At 41.4% G+C, this 25,363-nt stretch overlaps 1 protein-coding gene across 7 annotated transcripts in view; it reads right to left on the minus strand.

Moving 5' to 3' along the window:
- The window catches only part of LOC147010865 (teneurin-3-like), a 307,484-nt gene that overhangs the window by 255,328 nt on the left and 26,793 nt on the right, over positions 1-25,363 (minus strand). For all 7 annotated transcript variants that reach the window (XM_085860654.1, XM_085860652.1, XM_085860653.1 and 4 more), the window contains exons 2-3: positions 23,585-23,859; positions 16,568-16,831 (exon numbers count right to left, since the gene is read on the minus strand). In XM_085860654.1, the coding sequence (XP_085716780.1) occupies positions 16,568-16,831; positions 23,585-23,846 (526 nt within the window). In that variant the 5' untranslated portion in view covers positions 23,847-23,859. The remainder of the gene's footprint in view (positions 1-16,567; positions 16,832-23,584; positions 23,860-25,363) is intronic.

Raw genomic sequence — 25,363 nt, forward strand, 5'->3', positions numbered from 1 at the left:
ATATCCCTGTTTCCTAAGAGGCGACCAGGGTTGCGTCAGGAAGGCGTAAAACATGTGCCAAATCTCTATGCGGATCATACGGATGATCCGCTGTGGCGACCCCTAACGGGAGCAGTCGAAAGAAGAAGAAGATATATATATATATATATATATATATATATATATATATATATATATATATATATATATATATATATAGACACACACACACACCTATATATATATATTGTTGCGGATTCGCGCCCGCCGGCGTGCGAACGGCCACGTAACTCGAATCGCGGCACGTCGCCCACCGGACGGACAATCCAGTCGTGACCCTCTCGGACTAACGCCGGGAACCAGTCACGGGTGGACCTTTCGGTCTCACCGCGATCGAGCCAATCGGCCCCCGCGTGGGATAGGGTTGCTCGCCAAATTCGACCTACCTAAGTACCCACACGGAGGGTAGACCGGGCGATCGCACCTCGCCGCAGGTCGACTTCGGACACGGGCCACTTAAGCGACCCGTTCCGTACTATCGGGATAACCGAGCGGTGTTATTCGTCGGCCTCGACGGTTCGATTAATTATCGGGCGTCTTAGCCCACGACCAACCCTTTACGTGAAGCAAGATGGGGATTCAATGAAAGAAATGACGAAGCGAAGCGGGAAAACAGTTCAATAATAAGCACATTTATTTCGCGATGAACGGAAAGCACACGTATACAATTCCACCAAAAGCACATGTAAAAGAAGAAGACAAAAAGCAAATGCAACAATGCAGATCTATCCGACTACCGGGCACTCGGCAACACTTATACAATTTTACTTCACAGACGGCGCCGACAACACATATTCCCAAAGCAAAAGAAAAGAGAACCACCCTCCAGGATGAGGGGGGTAGGCGGGCCTGGGGCCGAGACCGTGTCGGGCCTACCCGTCTGATGATGAGACGCGGAGCGGCGGTGGTGCCTCAACTCCGCGGGCCTCGCGGACAGTGTCTGGTAGGGGGTGGGAAGGGGGCCCCCTTTTGTCGCACTATCTCAGCGCGGGGGGAAACAGGAGGGGGTTGCTGATGCTCGGGGAAAGGAGGATTTCACAAAATCGCGGGTCCCGCGACGAGTGTCTCCACCACGACCTCGGTCGCGCCACCGGCCTTTCTCTCCTCAGTTCCCCCGAATCCGACGCGAGCACCCCCTCAACCGCCTTCGCCGCCGCCGCCTCTCCACAGCTTCGTCCTCTTCACTCCGACTCCGCGAACTCCCAACTGCCTGGACTCGACTGACGAACGTGGTCGTTTTTATAAGCCCCGTGGCTTTGCTCCTTCATCTTTGACCCTCTCCCTCCGACCTTTCACCTCGCTCCCCATTGGCCCGAGAAAAAGTGGGCGTGAATGCTTTTTGATCCATGAATTTGCATTTAGCGACCGCCCTCCAACGCCCTGGAGGCGGGGCCAAATCGCCCCTCGCTCACCGATTGGACAGAACAAAAGTGGGCGTGAGTCGTTTTTGATCCGTTTTCTGCGGAAAGTCCGCGATGTTTTTGAACAGGCTGCTCGGTGCGCGCCCCGCACGAGTCCAGCATCGGTGCCCACGAGTGGCGCGAGATGACGGTGATGCGATGGTGGCGAGTTGTGACGGTAAAGGTCGTGGCGGTTGTGGTGAAGCGGCATTGTGGCTGGTGGTTGTTGTTGTGAAGTGGCGTTGTGGTTGGTGGTTGTTGTTGTGATGGCTGTTGAGACGTGGTTGGTGGTTGTAATAATGGCGGCTAGTCCAAAATAAAGATAGTAAAAGAAAAACGGCTATCCTGAAGAGTCGCAGCCCTCATGAATGACATTTATTCCCTCTAGACAACGGGTTTGGGCCTAACTACACATATACTTACCGAGATATCTCACCTAAGGGACCTGAATGGTGGTTTGCGAATTTGGTCAACCACAACAATATATATATATACATATACATATACATATATATATATATATATATATATATATATATATATATACATATATATACATATACATATACATATACATATATATACATATATATATATATATATATATATATATATATATATATATATATATATATATATATATATATATATATATATATATATACATATATATATATATATATATATATATATACATATATATATATATACATATATATATATATATACATATATATATATATATATACATATATATATATATACATATATATATATATATATATATATATATATATGTATATATATGAGCCTGGTGTTGGCGCAGTGGTTAGGGCAGCGGCTTGGGATCCAAAAGGTCCTGAGTTCAAGCCCCGTTGAGCCACTGAATTAATACACCAGGGGGTTGACTCAGCCTGTCATCCTTCTGAGGTCGGCAAAATGAGTACCAATATACTGGGCCGGTGTATACCCCGGTTAAAATAGGTGTAACATATCCCTGTTTCCTAAGAGGCGACCAGGGTTGCGTCAGGAAGGGCATCTGGCGTAAAACCTGTGCCAAATCAGTATGCGGATCATAACGGATGATCAGCTGTGGCGACCCCTAACGGGAGCAGCTGAAAGATGAACAACAACATATATATATATAATATATATATATATAAACATACATATATATATATATATATATATATATATATACACACATATAAACATACATACATACATACATACACACATACACATGCACGAAGGTGGATACTTTGATATTTTGGACCTGAGAGGGCTCAGTTCCAACTTCTGAAACCCACATATTGAGACAACAACCAATGAAACACACAAGCAGACAGACAGACAGACAGACAGACAGACAGACAGACAGACAAGCCAGTAGGCGACATGGGTGGTTGCTATATAATTGCATACTAGTCATACAGTTTTTGACGGATCGGGCTGAAAATTTTTGACAAAGAGGTTGATTATAGTGCGCATAAAATCAAGGAAGCCGATTTTTGATTTTCGAAAAAAATATATATGTAAATATTTTTCGGATTTTTTCAAAAATTTTGAAGTCCCGTTGCTAGGCAACGGTGGCGTCCATAGCAACGGTGCTCAAAAGCATACAACTAGATCCTGGTATGAACATACCAGTCAAGTTTCATCAAAATCATTTGACTCCTCCGGCCTCCAGAGCTGTCCATTACATACATACAGACAGACGGAAAACCTGAGAATAACGGTAGTCTAGCCACCACCCAACAAACAGGGGCATTGCAATAGTCTTGTATCCCCTTCAGGATGAGACTAAAAATAAAGATAATGAGGGCTTCCCTTGAGGAGCAAGGGTGCCTGGTGTGAAGGTGCCTGATCTGACCAGTGGTGAGTGGTCCTGTGACTCGTGTTGCGGCTGGCACTGCGGTTCGAGCTCTCCACTCGACTCGACTTACACTTCAGCTCCTTGCACTCCACTGGAAATCAACCAGGACTCCAATTGGGCTGGAACTGCAACTCATATTGGAACTGCTTCAGCATCTTTGAACTGGATTTTTATAGCCGCAGCTCTGAAGTCATCTACTGCAGCCCCTCACTGGAGACCGTACATATGTATTCGCCATGTTTTCGTAGCACACCAGAGATATCACACACAGTTCTGTCATCTTGGCCCCACAGCCACATGAGAGTTGAGAAAATACAACAGGGAAGGATTGAGAACACCAAATAGGTGGATAAATGGGGAAAGAGATATGATAGGGTGACAAGGATCTCTCGAGACACACAATCCTCCCAGTCATTAAACAGGATGTTGCAAAATGCATGATGCTAACATTAATTATGAAATAACTACCTAATTAACCTCCAAGTTATTTTCATAAGACTATTTTTGTTCTTGGTTTAACCAAAATGGCCTTTTTACCTTTCAGTAAAACCTTTTAAAAGTCTATTATAAAGTCCTTCGCTCCAGTGCAGCCCAGGGAATGCAGCAAGTGATTGAGAAAATTTCAAAATTTTTGAGAATACTTGGATTCTGAAGTGATTCCCAGGTTCGTTCTCCAAGGTGAGCCCAAAGTCTCTTCGCAAGAAGAACAATTTGCTTTAACCGCATTTTGTTTGTTCTATTTCTCAGGTCGGACTTCAATGTGACAGACACCAGTGAATTTACAATCGAAGAAAGACTTATTGCTCGTGTGTGGGTTCATGATCCTGAGAGAGAGATAGAGATAGAGATAGAGATAGAGATAGAGATAGAGATAGAGATAGAGATAGAGATAGAGATAGAGATAGAGATAGAGATAGAGATAGAGATAGAGATAGAGATAGAGATAGAGATAGAGATAGAGAGAGAGAGAGAGAGAGAGAGAGAGAGAGAGAGAGAGAGAGAGAGAGAGAGAGAGAGAGAGAGAGAGAGAGAGAGAGAGGAAGAAGATAGGTTATTAAGACAAAAGAGCATGATTGTCACAGAAGGTTTATCAATTCTGCTCCCTCACATGAAGCATTACAGACGAGGGAGAAAAAGGCTTTCTCAGCAGGGTGTGTTCTTGATACAAGGCGTTCTGGTCGTCCAGCATCACGTCGGGATCATGTGGACATTGTTGAAGCATCCTGTTCAAGATTGCCACAGAAATCAATGCAAAAACGTTCTTCAGAATTAACCATTCCCCATTCAACAATGATAAAGGTTCTTGGGTTGAAGGCATTTATTTATGCCTGGACAAAACAATGACTCAGTGATATGGACTTGGATACATGTGAGGTCACTTGTAAAGCACTCTTGCGTTTTCCCACTCATGAATCACAACGAAACGTTTTTTTTGCCTCGGATGAGTGTGAATTTATCTCGGTAATTGAGCCGGGAATGTTTCTTTCATGGTGTAAGGAGAACCACCATTACTAGCAAGAAATTAAGTTACACCCAGCTCATGTCATGTTTTGCGCAGCGATTTCCACAGATCACTTATCTCAGACTTGACAACATGTGATAATTCAGATTTTGTCATTTTGAAGGAGATTACCCAACTTAGGCTACAACTAATGTTGAAGACCCAAAAAAAACAGCTATCAGGGACTGTTTTTACAATAGTCAGCCTTCAACGTGGAAGAAAATGTTGATGATGAGTACGGAGAGCAACATTGGTAACTTCACCGCAAAGGAACTTTTTGCCCACTATACACATCGATCCTTAATCTGCCAATTTGAAAAGACACACCAGGTTATTTTTCCTATTTCTTATATATTTATATCCAACCTCGAGATGAAGTAGTCTTTAGACATTCTGGGCCTATCATCTAAGACTAAATCTTTTTTGAGCCTTTTGAAACCAGACTGCTTGGGCATACTCAGGCAAGCCCATTCATGTATTGACAGTCCAAACCATCTCAGAGCATTGCTTGATGCTCCAAACCATCACCAAGCCATCTGGCTTCTTTACTTCCTGATACCTTTCATGTTCCATGAACTTAACCAGTATAAACCTTTCTTTAAGCTCTGCATTTAAAGCTCATATTATTGGTGTTTATTTTTTCAGATAAAGAGGTGTTTCTCATCAGATTCTTCTATGTCCATGCATTTTCACTTTTGGTGCAAATCAAACAATAAACAAATGTATGTTTTGTATTTCAGTCTCTGGGTTAAAGTCTGGAGATGCATCTAAAATACATTGATTGAGGTGTGTTTATGCCTGGTGTTGGCTTAATGGTTAGGGTGTTGGGCTTGGGATCCTTGGATCCTGAGTTCAAATCCCACTCAGGCTGTTTAATTAATACCAGGTGGGGTTGACTCTGTCTGTCATCCTTCCGAGATTGGCAAAATGAGTGCCAGCATGCTGGTATCCTGTGTCGGAGTGGTGACCCATCCACGAATATTCCCAATAGCCAAGGAGACTGCTTCGGCAGCACCAACGCTCTGCACAGAGTATGGTCCCAATGGATGGGTGGATGGAGGTGTGTTCGGGCTAAAACTCTTTGCTCAGATGAAAAGTTAATGCTCAAAACATCAGCTACTACTTCCTTCCCAATGTGGTGAGTGCACCCCTCATTCAATAATCTTTTGATTTCATCCATTGCCCCACTTGTGTTTGCAGATGCCGATCGACACTGGCATTCACGAGCAAGACAAATTCTTCAACTTTCCTTCTTGGGTTGTTGTCTTTGGACAATTTTAAGGAGAGATCACTCTATCCACAGACAGGCCAGTGGCCTTTTGGTTACCTTTGTTCATCTAGCCAGACACCCCTGCCCTTTCAGCTATCTGCCAATCTTCACCTCTAACACATTACACATTCATCAACCAACCGACTCATTCACACTGGTCACGTGACATTAGTCAAAAATGTGAAGAATTATTCATTCATTCCTCTTTGTCATAAATTTTCCCATTTTACTGTTGAATTATGTTTGTTTGTTTTCAGATCGGCAGAAACCAATTCCATTTCAAATGAAACATTTATGTAGTTGTTCTTTCAGCCTCCCCTATATGATAGGCAGAGGCATACTACTGTTGTAGGGTTTGTTTCTACAATTAGCACCCCCATTTATTTAATGGCACTCCAGAATGTATTCAATCCCTCAGAGTGCTAAACTACCATTTCGTTTTTTGGATATTTTTCTGCACTCCCAATTTCCAAACACAATTAATTTCCGAGCTGTATCTCAGAGCTGGCTTGGACTTACGGAATGAAATTTCACATCAAAAATGTGAATGGATATTATGTGGGGTTGACATCATTTTTTTTGACCTTGACCAAATTTAAGATCATAACATAATTATAGACATTTTAACTGTTTTCACCATAACTCACCTATGATTTGCCAAATCAGAACAAAATTGCCCTCTCTAGATAGCCTCTAGCAAAGCACATTTGTGTTTAATTTACATCATAACCCTCCAGGTTAAAGAACAAGGTCAATTGGTGAGCTGAATAAAATAACGTGGTCAAGGTCAAATGGCGGTCTGAAAAAAAATACAAACACACTTTTTGTCAATTTTTGTCAATCCCTAAATTTTGCCAATGTAGCATCTCAAATACCACTTGGCCTTCTACCAATTTCTTGCATCATAATAGTGTACCTGCACTGAAGTTAGGCACCTGATACTTGATTAGTGTCCTTGACCTACTTTTTTCGGATTGTGATTTAATTAACAAAAAAACACCTTTTTGATAATTTTTTTCCAAATTTCATGATGTTGAGTTTTATTGGATAGATTGTAGATGGGGACACATTTTCCTAATTTACACTCTATCCCTAATGTTGAAGGTCAAGGTCATATGGTGGTCCAAAAAAAAATGGCCATCACTGTATTGCAGGCCAAGAGTAATTCGTGGGCGATCGCCGAGTGTAAACCTCCCCCGGCTGGGAGAAGCTGACAATTGGCGATCGCTTTGTGATCGCAGATATCTAGTTTGTATTCCTCTTTCAAAAATCTACGAGCATCTCCGACTACTCAATCATTTAATCTTCATGATCATGTCGAGAGCATACATCTATACTTAATTTTATCTCCTTCCTCATGATAATTCTGATTTACTTTTTCTCTTCTGGTTATTTTTCTCCTTTGTCTTTGCTCATGCTTTTCTGCACAATGGGAACACACAAGGCAATTCTGGTAAAACTAAGAGCATTCTTTACATGCTTTACATCACATTGGGTTTTGTAATTGCTCTTATGAAAGAATTTTAACTTTTTTTTTTCCTTAAAGTATTTTTTCCTTAAAATAAAGTATAGGTGCTACCACTGGTAAGATCTATGTGTAACAGCAGTTTTGCTTGAGCTGAAAGGTAAGAGCTAACGATGATTAAAACAGAAGACCATCCACAATCAGCTTCTTTCTCAAGGTCCCCTGTAATCTTATCCACTCAAACCGAAATAAGGAATTAAAATAAGCAATAAAAAGTGACACAAAAAAATTAAGCTGTATTCTTGCTACTCGAACCTGTTTTAAGCCTAAATCAGACAAGATTACATCATCATGCTTTTAATTCTATTAAGAGTACTCTGCTGAAGATTAAAAGTGTTATGTATAGGACTAAAGGTGAAAATTAAATTATAAAACTCTGCAGTTAAAGAGGAACCCTCACTGTTTTCGAGTAATATGTGTGATGAAAGTTACTAAATGAATCCCTCCAAGCTGTAATCATGCTGACAATTATGTTACAAAGCCCTTCCCTTCCCAAAAGGAAACCATTCAGTGACTGGTACTGCAACGACAAATACGAGGTGCTGTCACCATCATACAAGAGGACCATCATCTCAAATATAAACTAACAGGGTTGTCGAAAGTTTCACTAGATCACAAAAATTTGTCAAAGTATGGAATTTTCATTCCTCGATTCATCAGCCTTATACAAGGAAGCAAAAAATGAACAATCTTGGCAGAAGTATCTTTACCCTAGTAGGTCAAGAACATTCACAGCTGTGTCTAACAACTGTTCATTTGATATACAAGCTGGGAAGACTACCCTGAAGTGTTTTGATGCCTGAAGTGCGAACATCATCACACTGTAGACTCCGCAGATACGAGGAGTGGTTCATGGTCAGCATGACTGCAACTATAATAGGACATTGTGAGCTATTTCTTCCCAACGTCTCATTTGTCTCGTGTGATAAAATCAGGTTGTTATGAAGTCATCGAGAAAAAAAAATCTGATTTAAAGCGAATGCAGAAAGGCGTCTACTCAGGACATTTTACCTGAGGGTAGGAACATCATCAATAGCTCATCCATAGTTATTATGGAAGTTCATTGTTTAACCAAACAGTTAAAGCCATTAAACACTGGAAAAAGCAGGAGAGGAGATTGGGACCATACTCTGTGCAGAGTGTTGGTGCTGCCTAAGCAGTCTCCTTGGCTATTGGGCACAATCCTGGACGGGTCGCCACTCCGACACAGTATACCAGCAAACTGGCACTCATTTTGCCGACCTCGGAAGGATGACAGGCCGAGTTAACCCAACCTGGAATTAAATTCAGCAGCTGAGCAGGATTGGAACTCAGGACCCTAGGATCCAAAGCCCACCACCCTAACCATTAAGCCAACACCAGGCATACTGGAAAAAGAAAAAGGGTTAAACAATAACTTGAGGCCATCTGAATGCTAGGTGCTTTACTTGACCTCCATGCACGACACAAACCTGTTAGCCATAAATCAAAAACGAAGCAGATTCCCTTATTATTAATGCAGTAAAATATCACGATGGGTAGCAAGCACGGTTTAATGCAATACCATCCAAGATGCCTTTCAGAGACATGACTTTCACTATGCTCATGTCAATTTTTAATGTTTGATTAAACAAAGTTATCAATCCGTGCATGACAGCTCATTATCAGGCCTTGAATCCAGTTGAATCCTAATTTATTTTGCCATCCACCTCTCATCTGTTAACATCTTAGGCAATGGGATCTGTTGAGTTGTCTAAGGTACCGAGACCATTCTTCAATAATTGAATATTAATAAACACTATGCTGACCCCTCAATGAGACCTACACATTTTAACATTTTTGGCATCCACACTGTGGATGTCATCCACATCCACATCCACATCAGCCCTTCAGCCATCCACATCCACACTCAGCCCTTCATATAGTTGTTGCAATGTTTTGAAAGCAGTATTGCCAATCATGCCTGGTGTTGGCTTAATGGTTAGGGTAGTGGGCTTGGGATCCTAGGGTCCTGAGTTCAAATCCCGCTCAGCTGTTGAATTAACACCAGGTGGGGTTGACTCTGCCTGTCATCCTTCCGAGGTCGGCAAAATGAGTGCCAGCTTGCTGGTATCCTGTGTCGGAGTGGCGACCCGTCCAGGATTGTTCCCAATAGCCAAGGAGACTGCTTCGGCGGCACCAACGCTCTGCACAGAGTATGGTCCTAATGGATGGATGGATGGATGGATTGCCAATCGACAGTGTTATCCCAGAAGGTTATTATGGTTTCTTTTCAGAACAGTCAGACAATAAGTCTGACCTATTTGAGGCCTGGTGAGTGAAAACTTTGTTAATCCTGTGTCTGCAAACTTATTTATTCTTTCGTTCACTCAGACATGTTCAGATGATTTAAAATATCCTTTGCATTTTTGAAGGTGAAATAAAAAATATACCCATAACCACATTACCACGATGACAAGGTTTATATGACCACGATTTACCGTTAGTCTTTAACGGCAGGGACAGCGTGTCATAATTGCAAAATTCTCTTTAAACTGGGGTGAGGCTAACCTCAACCCCAATCCTAACAAAATAGCACAAATAATACACAGCTCATACTCGTGGCTGGGAAAGTGAGAAATGCATTACAAGATAACATGTGATTATTTCCGAATGCCATATACGGTATGTTGTTAATTTTTATTAATTGATGAAACCAGATTAACAATGCCATATGGTAGAAAGATGGAGATGTTTCAATTTTCCTCTGGTATCATTATAACAGTTACCTGTGGCTCACTGAGGAGCTTTCTCATTACAATGTCACATCGAGATTAATGGGGAAAGATGGCACTCCTAATATAATTACAAAACAAATGACAGGTTTCGTTGTAAAAGCTGGATAAGTAAGAGCCAATTGGCGGTGCTCGGGTGAAAAGTGAAAAATCTGAGATGAAATCACCAGAATGAGTGCAAGATTGAGGAGTGAAAGACCAGAGATGGTGTTGTTGGAAGATCAAAGGTGAAGGGCGATTGTAGCACAGGTACAGAAGTGCCACATGCAGAGTGCTTTCTGGCTACGAAACAAGCCTCTTCCTTGCCTTTGTGATCATACTAAAGCAGCTAAAAAGGGGTAGCAAATGCAGGCAATGGTGAGGGTGTAGTGAGTACAGGCAGTGAGTGGTGAGGTGTAGCGAGTGCATGCAGTGGTGAGTGTCGAGTGAGAGCAGGCAAGGGAGAGGGCATCACGAGAGTAGGCAATGGCAATGGTGAGGGTGTGGCGAGTGCAGGTAATGGTGAGGTGCTATGAGTGCAGGCATGGGTGAGGGTGTTGTGAGCATGGGCAATGGGTGAGGTTGTAGTGAGTGCAGGCAGTGATTAGGTGCTGTGAGTGCAGGCCTGGGTGAGAGTGTAGCGAGTGCAGGCAATGGGTGAGGTTGTAGCGAGTGCAGGCAGTGTTAAGGTGTCGTGAATGCAGGCATGAGTGAGGGTTTAGCAATTACAGGCATGGGTGAAGGTGAAGCGAGTGCAGGCAGTGGTGAGGTTGAAGTGAGTGCAGGCATGGGTGAGAGTGCAGCAACAGAGATAGGTATGAATTAGGCCAGGGAGACAGGTTTTTTTTGGTGATGAAACGATTAAATTTGTTGATTCTTAATTCTGCAAGAAGGATTGTAGACGTAGAGAGTTGTCTGTGGTTTTGAAGGAGGAGTTAGGAGTATTGAAGGATGGATAAATGACATCATATCAGGTCATGACAGGGAGATGTTGATTGTGGTACACCGAGGGGCAAATGTTGCAAGTAAAGTTTACTTGGAGGATTTTAAAAAAACGGTACAGGATATTGGGTAAGGATATATATGACCGTTTTTACAGCCATTTTTCCCTGCTGTGCAGGGGTTTGGCTTTTTCTTGAGGCAATGTTTTATGGCCGGATGCCCTTCATGACGCCAACCCTGGTCGCCTCTTACGACACACAGGGATATGGTACACCTATTCTAACCGGGGCATACACCGGGACCAGTACACTGGTACTCATTTTGCCGACCTCGGAAGGATGACAGGCTGAGTCAACCCCCTGGTGTTAATTCAGCAGCCAACGGGGCTTGAACTCAGGACCCTTGGATCCCAAGCCGCCACCCTAACCACTAAGCCAACACCAGGCTCATATTGGGTAAGGATATGATAGGCTATAAAGGAAGGAAGTAATGATGTACTTGTGATTGGTAAAGCCAGGCAGGAAAATGTAATTTCAGGAAGGGAAAAGTTAATTATAGTCTGTACCAATGTCAGGAGTTTAAATAATAATATGGAAGAGTGTGAGGCCAGAGTAGATAGCGAGAAGTACGATTATACAGTCATGTGCAAAAGTTTGGGATATTTTCACTTTTGTGGTGCTATGGCCCATTAAACATTTGTGGGAAGCTAGAAGTGTGCAACATAGGTACATAATAATTCAAATTTCTGTGAAAAACAATTTAATATCACAGTTAGTAGTAATATTAGTTGCACAAAACTTCAAAGATGTCAACATCTTCAGCATCTGGAAACACAAGGACTCAAAGAGCATCTGTGGAAACCACAAACACATCAGCATGCTCTGTGCTATTTCTGATCCTGAGCAGAGTTCTGTTTAATTACCTGCTACAGAATATTATGAACAAGATCCTGGCTGATTAACTCTGCAGCTTCAGAGTCAACCATGGGACAGCAGACATGATGTTTGCAATTGGCCAACTCCAGGAGAAATGCCAAGAACACCATGAGGATCTCTACATCCTGTTCATTGACCTTACCAAGGCCTTTGACACTGCAAGTCACCCTGGCCTCTTGCAGATACTCGAAAAATTTGGATGCCTAGACAAGCTAGTATCTTGCCGAGATACTCGCGCATGATGGGATGATGGGGTGTATCTGCACCAAGAGTGAGACATCAGAGGGGTGTGCAGTGACTAGTGATGTTAAGCAGGGGTGTCTTGTTCATCAACCTATTTTCTGCAGCCCTGCTTGATGAAACAACCCAAGACATCCAACCAAGTGTGAACATCAACTTCAGATCTTGGAAGCTATTCAACTTGTCAAGACTGGGTGCCTCAACCAAAGTCACAGAGACCCTGATTTTAAAGAGTTACTGGAAACAGACCATTGTGCACTGGTTGCACATAAAAAGGATGATCTCCAGACTCTGGCCAACAAGTTCTCAGAAGCCTCTATGAATGATGGTCGAAGAAGGAGCATTGCAAAGACAGAGATAAGATACAAACCAACACCTGGCAAACTGCTTGAAGCAGCCAACATTGTTGATGTTGATGCCATGACTCTCAACATTGTCAATAAGTTAAAATATCTTGAAAATATGGCTTGCAACAATGCTATAATGGATGAAGAGATCCATGCTTGTATCAAGAAAGCCAGCTCTAGGTGTGGACATCTCCATGACAAGAGTGTGGAAACAGCATGGCATCAAATTGGAAACAAAAATTAAGGTCTACTAGGCCAAAGTCCTGACTACCTTGCTGTATGGGGCAGATACGTAGATCTGCAACTGATGCCACATCAAGGTCCTGGAGAAATTTCACCAATGCCATCTTAGGTCCATCATGAAGATATGATGGCAGGACAAAATCACAAACAATGAAGTGATGTGCCGAGTTATGGCCTGCAGTATGGAAGCTATCTCCATAACATACAGCTGAGATGGGCTGGTCACATACTTAATGTGGATTACCACTGCATTCCCAAGAAATTCTTGTATGGCATGCTGAACCAAAGCAAACGACATCAGGGTGGTCAACATAAATGTCATAAGGAAACCCTCAAGAAGTGCCTTAAAGACTGTAACATCAACAAAAACACCTGGCAGCAGCTGGAAGGGAACAGGTCATGATGGAAAGCCAGCTGAGAGTTGGTACTCTTCACTTGGAGAGAAATTTATGCAAGCTGCATGATTCTGAGTGGCGACGAGAGACGACAAGCTACTACACAGCCAACTAATCACTAGTACAACCCACGATGCCAGACCTGTGTATATGAGTTAAAGTGCCTAATTGGACTCCACAGCAACCAAATAACCCAGAGTGGATGTGACCAATATACTGGCAACTGACAGCTCAGACATTCTTGAAACCGAAAAGTCATCCATCAGTAAAGCATCAGTGAACGGGTGAGGTACAACACCGGAATACATTGGCCAGCCAAAGAGGAGTTGAGAGGCAATGTTGATGTGAGATGGCCAATCTGAGCAGAGCACAAACATTGATGAGATGGTCAAAGCTAATGCCAGTGTGCAGTGGCTCATCCAAATGTAGAGAAAAAATCAATGGGAAGGTGGGAGCCAGTGCTCATGAATGGGGTCAAACCAGAGAGCAGCACAAGTGTCAACAGGCCAGTAGGGGCAACCACTAGTGTGCCTGGGCCAATCTGAACATACCAAAATACAGGGAGTGCCAGCGAGCAGAAACAAGTTATGATCGAGCAAGAAACAGACTACAAGAGGATACGTACTGTGTTCTAGATATGGGTCATGACCTCCATGCATTTAGCACCTTAAAACAGAGCTGTTGGCCCCAACTGGTCCCACCAGTGTTTGTAATGATATACTTGACCAGTGGTCAATAAAAATAAAAATCAATGTGAGTGCACACTTGCAAATTTGGAATAACCTCAATAACAGTGAATGGGGGGGGGGAGTTCCTGGACTCCTTCCAACCCACCCTCCTTCCATTGTGCCAATGCCTTTTAGCATTTGAGTGATATATTTCACTTAACTCGCTTCACTTTCTGTTCAAGAAATGAAGAAATGTGATTTTTATGAATGGCCGATATTTAATAAAGATATTTTATTGAATGGCTGGTATATAATAAAGATGTTTTTATGAATAACCTGTCCATAATAAAGATGTTTTTTGATGAAATGACTGGTATGTAATAAGCTGGCTTTTATGAAGAACCATCATGTAATAAATATTTATTTTATTAATGATTGGTACGTAATAAAGACATTTCTTTATGAATGCTCAAGATTTTTTTTTAAGTTTTTCTGAACGGCTGGTAATGTAATAAATGTTTTTATGAATGATTGGTATGTAATAATGTTGTTTTTATCAATGACCGCCGGAATGTAATGAAGAAGTTTTTTATGATTGACTGGTATATGGACTCTCATTTTAATCTAATTTTTAAACAGAAATTTCCAGCCAGATTCACAGATTTTGAAAATCTCAAAATAGCTTTTGATTTCCTGAGAGATCTTCTCCAGTTTGATCTTACGAGGACACGGGATTTGTCAGAATGTTTGATATTGATAATGGTACTTTTGAGATGGAACTTATCATGGTGAAAGCCATTAAGAAAGCTCCTCTTGCTTTTTATTACTCATGCGACTTTTAGATTTCAATCTGAAACTAGAAAGCATCTCAAAAGGGAAATCCCATCTGCATCTGCTTTGTACTTAAACTAAACATGTTGTGTTATATTTGTCCTAAGTTTGGAGAAATTTCTGAAGAAAAGAGAATTAAAGTTTGATTTCTTTGAACTGTTCATCGGCGTCGTTTATTACAACCTCATCAAAATAAACTTTTATAGGTTAAAATCTGACATGAACATGTACTCCAAGGAATAGATGAGAAATAGGGAGAGAAAGAGCGAGAGAAAAGATACAGGTAGAGAGATCTTCAGAGAAGCAAAGGCAGACACCACATGGTCCACAAAACTCCACATCTGGACTGCAGGCATCATCAGTCCTGACCTAGAAGCGAATCATAATCCCCACCCCCCACAATGGATTGATCACATGGTGATAATTTAGCTGCTTCATTATTCCTGAGTTAATCCCCTCTAATGTTCTCTTCAATCTGCCCCTAATTATGTTTTAATGGCCTCCCACCTCTGGCATTTATCCATTCAGAATAAAGTATATCCATTAAACCTTCTTTAGATTTTGATCATGAAATCATGAACCTATTCAGTGAAATCAAGCAATGATGACTCTGAGGTTTAAGGAGGTGGGGTCCTTGGTATTAGAGTTAGAGTACAACGAGTGTATTAAAAAACAACATTCTCTGCATTTATAGAAAAGGCCAGAACACTTTTAATCATTTTGCTTGATGAGAAATGATTAGGCAGTTCACAGGGAGAGGCTTCGGTGTAATCGGCTTTCCTTCCCCCAAGCAACCACATTACTTCCCAGAACTCATCTCCAGGGTGAAAAAAACCCGCGGCGGTCTCGTGCTTGAAAGCGCTAAGGCTGGGTTAATAAGGGCAATTTATAGTCACTATGACTTAAAGACTTTGCACTTTCACATTTTGACCCCATTTAAAATTATTTTCTCCATATTCTCAAAATATGGCTTGGTTGAAAATTTGATGACAAAATGATCCCATTTTTATTAGTCATAGCATTCTTTGCTCATCTGATGGCACCACTGGAGTCCAGAAAAGGATGAAAACACTCGTCTACTTTATCATATAACATTCACGACAAGGACTTTTGAATACATAAATGGTATACTATGTAAATTACAAGGACAGTAAGAGATGTGACTTGTTCTTAACATGTGATTCCAACATTATGAGTGTATAGGCTCAGATGGGATGCCAAACAGGACAACCATTATACGAAGCTTTTATAGAGTTATGGAGTAGCTGGTCTCAAAAACCAGGCTGAAGAGGCTGGAAGGTTTCTCAATATGGTTTATGTTAAGTCACAAAAAACCCACAACCAGTAATATCTAAAACAATGAGTTGCTGTAATGTTGTAAAGAAAATCTCTGTGACCTCTATCTTAGTTACCGAAAGGATACTGTTTTACTGACTTCAACTGTAAAAACTAAACCTCAAAACATGAACTTTCTTTGTTGATTCTCAACTTATAAGGATCACCTAGAGTTAGAGTTATATACTCCATTTGCATTCTTTAACCTCAAAATATTCTCCATTTTAAACGAAGCACTACCCATACTACCTCCCACTCCACAAAGTACAACCCAGGCATTTGACTTACCATTCCTCTCTGAGCCCCCAAGTTCACTTTCAGTGAGAGTCAGGGTCGAGGAAGCACGTTCTGTCAAGTATGCCTCCCTTCTTCTTGTCCCTTCTTCGCTGTAATTCCCAGGTGGAGAATCTAATGGTCTTAAAGATGGTGAGGGAGGCAGGGAAGAGTCAGGCCCGGCTGCAAATTCCTCAGAGTCTGAATCGAGTGACTGATCAGAAAGAGAGTGGGCTGGTGAAAGATCTTGGCTCAGTTCATTTGAGGAAAAGACAGGAGCTAGGGAAGGTAGGCAATGTCACAAGCAAGGGAATGAGAAGAGTGAAAGACAGCCTAATTGGTGTAAAAATGAAATTGATGAAAGATTAAGATTGAATTTGAAGTTAAATAAATTAAATTGAAATGGGAGAAAAATAGTTGTGTTATTAACAGAAAAGCATGGGCTTATAGGACAATAACAGCTGCATCTAAACTTCAAAAGTAAGATAATAGTAATAATAATAATAACAGCTTGAGTCTCGCATTGAGAAACAGGCAAGAGTCCAAGATGTGTTGGCTTTAACTAAACTCAATATAGGTGTAATTTTTAATAAGTGAAACACTATAAGAAAAGGTCAGAGACAAGGTCACACAGCTGCAAGCAGCTGGGAGTACAAAGCTACCCACTAAAACTCCAAAAGGGGCATCATAGTAGCAGACTTGTAAAAGTCAATTAATTCCACATGTCTGAAACTCGACTTGGAACCATCCGTTCTAATTCTCTCCCCCCCCCCCCAAACCCTCACCCCTTCATCTTCAGCAGACAACAAAATGGGTGTTTAAAGGGACAAAGCTACAGCTTTGTGATAATAATCGCTCGACTGCAACTTTGTCCCTGAGAATTAGCCTTCGGGCAATGAGCTTGATGGGTGGGGTGGCGAGGTGGGGGTGGGGGGAGAGGCCCCAATAGGGGTTTGAAGGTCTAGTGGAGGGATACTGAGGCCATGGAAAAAGGAGAAGCAATAATAAATGGATGTTTAGTAAGGTTTTAACATTAGATAAAATAAATACCGGTCGTTATTCGATAAAAATGTAAACAGCATATCAATCCTGCCATGACAGCTTTTGCTTCAGTGAGGCAACGGAACAGCTCGGTTAAATATGACATGAAACTAGAACAGCACTTGGTAGAGTGCATATCTCCAACAGGCTGAAGAGTTTACGTTTTGCATCCCACTGATGGGCCGCATCTGGACCCGGATTTGAACCAAAATCGAATCCACTTGTTCTTGTCACTTAACCAACTCATCTACCTAGTTTTGTCACAACTCGTCCACAACTTTTTGAGATATCTTGCTCACAGACAAACAAACAGAGAGACAAACAGACAGACGGAGTGAAAACATAACCTCCGCTCACTTTCGGTTGTGGAGCTAACAAAGGTTACTCAAGAGAAAGACTGTTACTTCCACCACCGAAGGTGGATGGAGGTTATGTTTTCGCCTCTGTCTGTCTGTCTGTTTGTTTATCTGTGAGAAGGATATCTCAAAAAGTTGTGGACTGATTTGGATGAATACTTGGAGGGCATGTTGCTTGTGTGACAAGGAGGAATTGATTCGATTTTGGTGAAGATCCAGATCCAGACACAAGAAATTTTTTTTGGTGATTCTTCACCATTGAGAGATAGGCTTGCACCGAAAACGAAAAATAGAACGATCTCTCAAAAACTTGTGAACGGATTCAGACAAAACTTGGTGGACAGGTTGGTTTTGTTACAAGGATGAATTGATTCGATTTTTGTGAATATCTGGATCCGGATACTGGAATTTTTTTTATTTTATAAGTGGTTATTCACCATTGAGAGATGGGGCCATAAACGATATAACATAATATTTCAAAAAGTTTTGACGAGTTATGACAAAACGAGGTGGATAACTTCAATTGAGAACAAGCATATTCGATTTTGGTTCAGGTCCAGATTCAGATCCAACGTATTAATAGGATACAAAACATCAACTGTTCAGCCTGGTGGAGGTTATGCACCCACCAAGTGTCGTTCTAGTGTTAAAGAGTTTTATTAGAGGAATGGTAAAAAAAAACAAATTGCAAAAATAAATATTAGGAGGCATTTCATTAAAAAAACCCAACTTCATGGACACACTACGAGGTATATTTTTCAGGCAATGTCACATAGCATATATAACTGGCAAAGGTCAACTGAAATAAAGATAAGCAACAATCAGACATAGAATAAAATACCACTTCATTCTCCCTGGAATTCTCATCACGCGTTAGTTGAGCAGAAACAAAATAAGCCAGTCTAAGAGTTCTTTCGATAAAGAAATAGAATGTAAAGAAAATACAAAGATCATAAATTATTAAATTAACAAAGGAGGGAAGGTGAGATGGAGGTAGAAGAAGATAAAGGATATTTATCAGGAGGAAGAGGATGAAAGGTTAAACAGCATTCATTGGGGGAGAATAGTATAAGATGAGCTGGAATTCCACCTGCACAGGGGATTCAAATTCGACCACAGGAAAAATTCACAATATTTTACAACTCTCTTATACAGAGTGGGAAAGTGTCTTTCCAAGAATACTTTACCTAAATTGGTATGGCCAGTGCCCTCATATCCATTCACCTTTGTCTCAGCGAAAGGAGCAATTATCTGGATTAAAACTGCCGATTGATGTAACCAAGAAAGCAATGGAAAACATAAAGGATAGAGCAGATATGATAAAATTGGCATGAATGTGTTCATATATACATATATATATATATACCTCCACCCACATTAGATGTCAACCCACTGTTATGTTTGATCTCATTAAATATCACTTGAAAAATTAAGTCACATGAGAGAGAATGTGAGAAAGAGAGAAAAGAGAAGTCGAAGAGAGAAAACCTCAGATGCTTCGAAATCAGATAATGATCTGCAAAATAATTTTTAAAGGGCACATGACCTTTGACTTTTGACCTTTTGAATCCAAAAGTAATCCGTTCATCTTTGCATTTCAGTCGAAACTTGGGTGGAGTTTGATTGAAATCCGTTTAGTGGCTCACAAGTTATTGAGGTAACAAAAAACACCAATAATGATCATGAACGGACGGACAGCAAACTTAATGCCTCCGTCCTTTGGCTGTGGAGGCATAAAAATCAATAAACACAAGATGAAAGCTAAAAGTAAATAAAACAATATCTGTAAGAACAACTGTATGTATAAATATTGATGAATAGGGGACTTTCAAAATGACAATCCGCCCCAGAATGCTCGATGTTCATGCGCAGAAACCCCTAGAACTAGCAATCATTGGGGCATGTGAACTGCTATTGTGTGTGCACTGCAGGGTTTTTCCCTAAAATGGCTCACATAGCTTCTAAAAGAAGCCAAAAATACTTGGAAAAGCACTTGAGAGAAAGCTGGGGTGTGCCTCTACACAACACAAGAGTTGGAGGGAGACACCGTATCTGCTTTGGTTGCTTCTGAATAGTGATGAGCAAAGCATATGTGGGGCTTGTAAATGCATAGCGTAAGTTTAAAATCAACTTTTAAAATGATATTTACTCTTCATCATGCTTGGGGGTGGGGGGGTGGGTGGAGGACCTGTGAAGGCTGTAATAAATATATTGTTTGGTTCCAGGGCCATAAGAGAAATTTTCCTCGATTTTTGTATCTATTGTTAAATGAAGAAGGATCGATGTGTGTGCGTGTGTTGTTTGTTGTTATATCCATATATGGGTTTTAGCAAGTGGGATGGAGTCTTCCTGGGACTCCAAGTATTCACCTCCATTTCGGTGAAGGATCTCAATTCATGGACCAAGTTGTGAAGTTATCGTGTTCTCAGAGTTTTGTTCTGACGGCTCTTTTCAGTACAGTATCATCACCAAGCCGCGGACAGCCTCCAACTGTGGTTTATTTGTGGAAAAATTCCCAGGGATGGCTTGTAGAATCTTTGTTAGGTTATTCTTCATCATTCCTGTTCTTTCAATAATTATCACTGGTACAATTTCAACCTTCATCAGCTTCCAAGATCTTTTGACTTCATTCTTGAGATCCTAGTATTTGGTCATTTTCTTGATTTTGATGTTCTTTCGACCAAAATAACTGGGTGATGACACCTCAATTATCAAGGTCTTCTTTTCCTTTTTGTATCTGAGTACTATGTCCAGTCGCAGTGCTTTGTTTTCTATGTTCATACTCAATGGGACTATCAGGTGTTATGTGAGCATTACGTCCTCATTTTCAACGATCGCTTTTGGTTTGAGTTTCTATGAATTTTCTGGAACTGGGATATTGAAGTTTTTGCAGATATGCCAGTGGATTACTCGAGATACTTTGTTGCGCCTTTTGTGTGTACAGTTGTTCAGACAAATGTTTTTTACATCTCGAGCGGCGGTGACTCGTGCTTTCTGTTTCTACCTTGTAAAACCTACACTTATCTAATTGACTCAGTCCTGCCATCTTCTTAAATCCATTCATGTCATGTCCTTGGGCATTTATTATGATTTGTTCTCTGTCCAAATTGAGCTGACCTCTTCTTAGTCATTCCAGTGAACTCTACTCGTCTTTCCCCAATCTGTCCAACTTTTTTTTAATTTTCCTGCTCTTTTGTCTTTCTCTGACCTGAAGGTGTGTATCTTAATATTCTGCAGTTGTCTTGGAACACTGGTACTGCAAGCTGGTTTATGGCTTTGATTTCATTCCTGGGGAGAGGTACATCTTCAAGATTAGCCTAATTCTATGCAGGTGTTCTTTGGCAATTGTTTTGAAAATTTTTGTGACATATTTCATGGCCCTCTTCTACTCCATTGTATTTGTATGATGCTTCATTTTGTATCTTCTGTATTGTTGTATTTAGGTCGATTTTTATGTTCTCATTATTTGTTGGTTGACCTTTCACGAGTGTGGAATTGGCACGCTTATCTTGGCCAAATTCCATTTGGATATCGTCAGAGTACTGTTTCACAAATTTCAGTTGTTCTGCCGATTTTTCGTCATTCAGTGCAAAGAGTTATAAATTATCTATGTCCAGTAGATGTGTCATCATTCCTGTTTATTTGGACTTTTAATTTATTGGTTGGTGGGGTTTATCCATGTTCTTGCTCATTGATGAGGTTACTTAGTGGATAAAAAGCCAGGCAAATCATGAGGCTGTCTCTTTGAAAGATCCGACGTTGTATCTTAACTCCTGGTATTTCAATATTTGCTTCCAAGTGCTGCAATATCAATGTGGTATTCCAAAGCTTTATTGCTTTCTCAATCAGGTGGATTATTTGGGGATTGATCTTGTACATTTGCATTAACTTCATCATCCATGAATGTGGGACACTGCCAAAGGCATTTTTTATAGTCTATTCAGACTGTGGACAAAGTTCACACCAAATAGCACCTCCGCTATGACGGTCTCACTCATGTCCATTTTCATCATCCTCCAGGTGCTGCTGCACAGACTATTCATCATCCCAACCAAGATGATGCCTTGCCACTTTGGTTGGGGCTGCACAGCTCATTACAAAGAACTGTGTGCACCTCTCTCACCTTCGGTTCTATGTGGCGACAACCATCCAAAGACTGCGCATTCTACTTCACAAAATGTGGCGTACCAACAACATAGCGGCAGTCCGGTGTGGGCTGAAAACGCTTCACTTCGTGGCACAATGGGCCTTGCAGCTTCTCGGCTTTATCTTCATTGTTTTCGCTCTCACTCATTCCTCCCTGGGTATTCCGATGTTTCCTCTTTGGTTCCATGCAGTGACATTCATCTGAGTGTTGCATGTCTCCATTTTGCAAGTGCAATGCCATCATCATATCGGTGGTCTGGCCTGCACTGGCCTGTCCCACTCAATGTCACATACCTTACAGCCTCTTGACTCCAACCTCGTATCCTTCTCCATCACCCATATATCTCTCTCTCTCTCTCTCTCTCTCTCTCTCTCTCTCTCTCTCTCTCTCTCTCTCTCTCTCTCTCTCTCTCTCTCTCTCTCTCTCTCTCTCTCTCTCTCTCTCTCTCTCTCTCTCTCTCTCTCTCTCTCTCTCTCTCTCTCTCTCTCTCTCCCTCCCATTCCTTCTCAAGGTCGTCCCATCTTTCCTTTTTGGAATGGAGGCACGTGAATATCATAATAGGTGCGTTCAGGCTGGGGAATCGTCAAGAAAGACAGGGTGGGAGAAACGAGGCTTCTGTATCACGACAGGTGTGTGTGTGTGTGTGTGTGTGTGTGTGTGTGTGTGTGTGTGTGTGTGTGTGTGTGTGTGTGTGTGTGTGTGTGTGTGTGTGTGTGTGTGTGTGTGTGTGTGTGTGACTACTGCTGCTCGAGGAAATGGTAAGAACTCGACACCTCTCATCCAAGAATATTTCTCCTATTTCTATCTATTTTCATGAGTCCAATTTGCATCCAGGAACACAACAATTATAGTTAACCATTTTGAAATTGCCACTCTTTCATTTAATTGCTGAAAATTATGTTTAAAAGATTTTTTGAATTTCAAATTTTGTGATAACTACGGCAGGTTAAAAGTGCCCATGCTATCAGAAGTAGGCCACTGAAAACACACAGCGTGAAAGACCTCCTAAGCATTCACATGACATTTTGAATGTCCCACATTGTGAGATACTTGTACACCACTTAAAATACTTTGGAATCTGAGCCAACAATCTGCAAACATTTTCAAGCTACATAGCTTATTGATAGTGGTCTGAACCATTGTAAAGGCTCATCTCTAATATTTGGCCAGACAATACAGATTAGCTAGATGCTTCAGAGACACTAAATTATATATTATCAGAGTCTTATGATGTTAATCTGGCCAAATACAGACCCTAACTTCACAAACGACCTTCTCCAACATCCTTCACAAACTCACCACAGTACATACAGAGACACACAAGTACAAGTCACATGTACAGCATTTTATCACATCGCCTCAATAAAGCTTTTTCAGTGACCTTCCAATCACAAACGAATGAATTGATTAATTAGTTTGTGGGTGCATATGTCAGTGGTAACCAAGATAATTAAAATAAGCAGACATGAGATGAAAAATTCCCCTTACCATCATATGAATCATTCTCTGGGAGTCCTAACTCGGGTGCAACCCAGGCTGATGTCTCACTCGCTTTCAATGTCTCACAAGAGCTGTACGAAGGCCTGGGAGTTGGCACACGTCGATGCGCAGGCCTTGTGGCGAGTCCTGAAGCAGATGTCTCAGGTGCTTCGCCAGAGGAAGTGCTGGGAAGATTTGGTCTCAGGGAGGTGCACGGGCGGCGACTCTTGCCCACAGCACGGTATCGGCGCCGGCGTTCCTCGGCTTCCATCCCAGTTCTTAGGCTGTGCCACAATGGGGCAAACACTTCTTTAAAAAAAAAAGTTTTTAAGTTGTTTTCATTTTATAACTCACTAACGTTGTGCTTTTCAAAGTGGTAGAGCAAACAATTCCCAACTCAAGTGAACACTCTCCACACATCTCACTCACTCTTCAAGGGCACATGGCCAGGGTGACAGATGCACCTCATCCTGTGGCTTGATGTTATTTTTGGATGGGGTAACATTTGGCTTCACAACTGAGACGGTATAATGTTACACCGCACAAAGAAAAGAAAAAAAAGAAGAAGATACTTTTGCCCTTGCTCTGAATTTTCTTTGCTTTAATTACAAACCACATTATTCAATAACCCATGGAGTGCTTTCAATGTCATTCAAATAGCCATAGAGAAGTGACACTGTGATGTCTCAGACCTGCGTATTGAGCGCATCACCTGCTTTGAGATTTATCCCACGTGCATAAGATATCTACTGGCACTACACCCTCTGCAGCTCCACTACTATACAAGGTCAAACTATGTATCAAAAATAAACTTACAAATAATGTCAGCAAAGGAGTATGACGTCATGATGCCCTTATCCATGGTCACAAGGTGTCTGCCTTTTACTGCATTTATAACTCACTAACGTTGTGCTTTTCAATGTGGTACAGCAAACAGTTCCCAGCTCAAGTGAACACTCTCCACACTTCTCAACCTGTCTGGGATGTATTTACTTTCAGAAAATCTATGGCAAGTGCCTCCTCTTATTGCAAAACTGAGTAATTAAGTAAAATACTTGGAAGAATAGAGCAATGACAACATTAAATCCCCAATAATAATTAGCATTATGTCTATCAAAGTGCGCAAGTTACAAATGCTGAGATGCTTCATCCTTTTTACGGATGATGATTAATTAATTGGGTGTGGATAAACTACAGGCTTGATGGACCAAATGACCTCCTCTTCCTGTATTCAAGTTCATTGTACTTCCTTATATCAATGTTTCAGGAGGAAACCTGAAAGTTATATGCTGATTTTCTGTGGAGTCGAGACCCATTTCGATCACAAGCTCGTTTCCAGTACAAGATGATATGGTTATACATTTTGCTTTACAGGATTCAAATTCCCAGGCATAGCCACCAAGAGGTATGGATGGGAGTGAGTGTGGAGCAACATGAGATGGTGGTACACCAACATCTCATCCTCGTCCTTACCCGCAATCTCTTATACTCCCATTAACCCCTACCCAAACAATCCCACTTGTTTCAAGTTACTGTTTTTCCTCCACTCCTCTCCTCTTTTCTGGTTTGTTTATTCCCTTGCTTGTTGTGTTCAACTGTGGCCCCACTGTTACTACATTGCCTTTGTACTATCAATCACCTTGCTCCTCCACGAGCCTTGATCCATTCCATATCTTCAGGCGATCCTGCCAGTTGTTCCGTACCTCTATGGACATTCTGTCATCTTTTCCCTACCTTTAGGCTATCCTGCTTTCCCTTCCGTACATGATGGCTCTCCTACCTTCCCCT

Source organism: Eptatretus burgeri, chromosome 16, assembly GCF_056783735.1.
Source record: "Eptatretus burgeri isolate ZD-2024b chromosome 16, Ebu_testis_v1, whole genome shotgun sequence".
Lineage (NCBI taxonomy): Eukaryota > Metazoa > Chordata > Myxini > Myxiniformes > Myxinidae > Eptatretus > Eptatretus burgeri.